The 2443-nt window shown below is 41.5% G+C and overlaps 1 protein-coding gene across 2 annotated transcripts in view; it reads left to right on the top strand.

Annotated features, from left to right (window-relative positions):
- Positions 1 to 2443, top strand: part of SCARA3 (scavenger receptor class A member 3) — a 32546-nt gene that overhangs the window by 16697 nt on the left and 13406 nt on the right. For both annotated transcript variants that reach the window (XM_011359350.1, XM_011359352.2), the window contains exon 4: positions 1473 to 1571. In XM_011359350.1, the coding sequence (XP_011357652.1) occupies positions 1473 to 1571 (99 nt within the window). The remainder of the gene's footprint in view (positions 1 to 1472; positions 1572 to 2443) is intronic.

Below are 2443 nucleotides of genomic sequence, written 5' to 3'. Positions count from 1 at the left end.
CCCCACCCCCACTGGGGCTGCAGGGAAGTTTCTGATCGGGGGTCCTGCACCAACCCCCCCGACACAGACACAGATCTCTGCGGCAGGGCCCAGAACCAGCATCTTTGTGGCCAGGGAATCTCGATTCAAATTGCCTAATTCAAATTGCGAAGACTGGCCCCTAGTTTCTGGTCAGTAATTGGCAGGGTGGCCTTGAGCAAGGCACACTGTCCACCATCAGGACCTCCATTTTCCTATGGCAAAATGAGAGGCTGGGACCAGGTCAGCGATTCTCAGTTTCAGCTCCATGTCAAAATCACCGGGGAGCTTTAGCAAATAAGAATGCTCGGGTCTCACCCTGGATGATGGAATTAGTTCAGTAGTTTTAAGCCCTTCAGATGATTCTGTTGTACATCTGGGGTTGAGGTCACTGAATTGGGCAATTTCTAAGCCCCTTTCATGGTCTTTGTGACTTTCTTAATAAGGTTGGATCAAAATCACCCTCAGTATTTGTTAAAATGCAGATTTCTGTGTCTCACCTAGACTTACCAAGTCAGAGTCCCACAGGTGAGACCCTGGGATGTGAAGTTTGGTGGTTTTCTTACACACTACAGTTTTATGAGGTGTAGATGACCCAGGTGATGGAATGCTATCAGATTCAGGTCACTTTTGACTCCTGGACTGTAGCAGCTTATGGTAAACTGATGAAGACAAATTTGACAGCTTCTCACTCCAATTCCATTTTATTCTTAGCTTCAGATTTTAAAAATCCTAATTTCTTTACTAAGGGGAGCGGTAAGTTCGTTTGCCCCAGTGGACTAGACACTAGAGAAAAGTGATTTAAACCTCAATGGGAAAATATTCATGAAATGAAATCGATAAAGCAAAATAAAAGAAATGAGATATTCAGAACACCCCAATTTTCTGTTGTCATTGTTTCCTAAAGAAGTATGTATCTATGTAGCTATAGGGTGGTTGTGGATATAAGATTATAAGAGATACACGAAGATGATGGGAGTTATCTCTCAGTGGTAGCAATAAGAATAATTTTTTTTCTTTTTATGTTTTTTTTTTTGCTAATTTGCCCTATTCTATTCCGTGGTCAGGTTCTAGTTCTAAAATCTGGGGTGGGGGAGTTGGAATTATATATATAGTATCATATATATAATACATACATATGGTTACATATATACATATGTGTAATTATAGGTATTATACATTATATACACAGATATATGAATACATATATACCCTTAAGGAAGGTATATAAAGAGATATATATGTCTGTCTATCTCAATAGATAGATAGTTACATAGACATGTATTTTTAAGGGATGTGTGACAAACTCTGGCCATAAGAAGAATCTTCCCTCACCACCACTGGGAAGCCTCATAGAAGAAGGGTGAATAGTTGTGGTTGCAGAGGAGTTGATAAAAATGCCTTTCTCTGAGCTAACACCCTGTCTCCGTTTCTCATCTGTATTTGCCCTACAGTTTTCAGGAAAGTGGACTCTCTCTCAGAAGACATCTCCCTGGCCCAGGCCATTTATGACAAGAAGCTTATGTCTATGCAGGAAAATCTCCAAGGACTGGGTAAGTGTCCAGTTCTAGGTGTGCTATGACTCTGATGGAAGACCAATATTAATTAGGGTGTGGCCACGGTTCACCCCACCATGCCATGTTCTTTCTGTGCCATGGGACCCCGGAGCAGGGCAGCCTTCACCAACTTTCTAGGCACAAGGGAAGAATAGCCATGACTTCCTGTCTAGCCGGAAAACCATCTATTCCAAGAGGGCTGCTACCCTGGGACACCCCCAGGACTGGGGCTGGGGGTTCTGTTTGCAGTACAGACCTAGCCAGAGCCCGCAGGTTAGAGAAGGAAGCCAAAGACAGTCTATTCCCCAGGTATCCTCCAGTATCTGAAATTATTTTTAAGACCTTCCAAAGCCTCTTACTAAGTCAGCCCTTTCCTTGTCGCTGCTTTAAAGTGTGCAAATTCATGATGCTCTTTATCTCCTGCTTTAACAAGGGACATTCTCATGCTGAGAATGAGACAGAGAGCCACAATGGAAGGGGTTAGAAGAGGTCTGCTCTGATAAGAAGAACAAGTCCTGTTCTGCCACCAACTAGCCGAATGGTATTTGGCAAGCCACTTCTCTGTGCCTCATTTCTCATCAGTCACAGGAAAAATATTCCTGCACCATCTTCTCCACAGTTTATTGTGAGAGGATTAAATAAGATTCCAAATATAGAAATATTTGGGGAAATTGTAAAATAAAATATATGGGAGATTGTAAAAAAAATTGTAAAAAAAATGGGAGATTCTTGGCAACCTCAGAAAAGTTAGGAAGATATGTTCTCGAGATATGGTGCTGAGATGGAGAAAATATTCTAAATCATACATTTTAGGTCATAGTAAAGACATTTGATAAAAATAAGATTTCATAGAGATGGCAAGGCTTTTC

This window comes from Pteropus vampyrus, unplaced genomic scaffold (assembly GCF_000151845.1).
Source record: "Pteropus vampyrus isolate Shadow unplaced genomic scaffold, Pvam_2.0 Scaffold47, whole genome shotgun sequence".
Classification (NCBI taxonomy): domain Eukaryota; kingdom Metazoa; phylum Chordata; class Mammalia; order Chiroptera; family Pteropodidae; genus Pteropus; species Pteropus vampyrus.
This window is presented reverse-complemented; position numbering and strand designations above follow the sequence as displayed.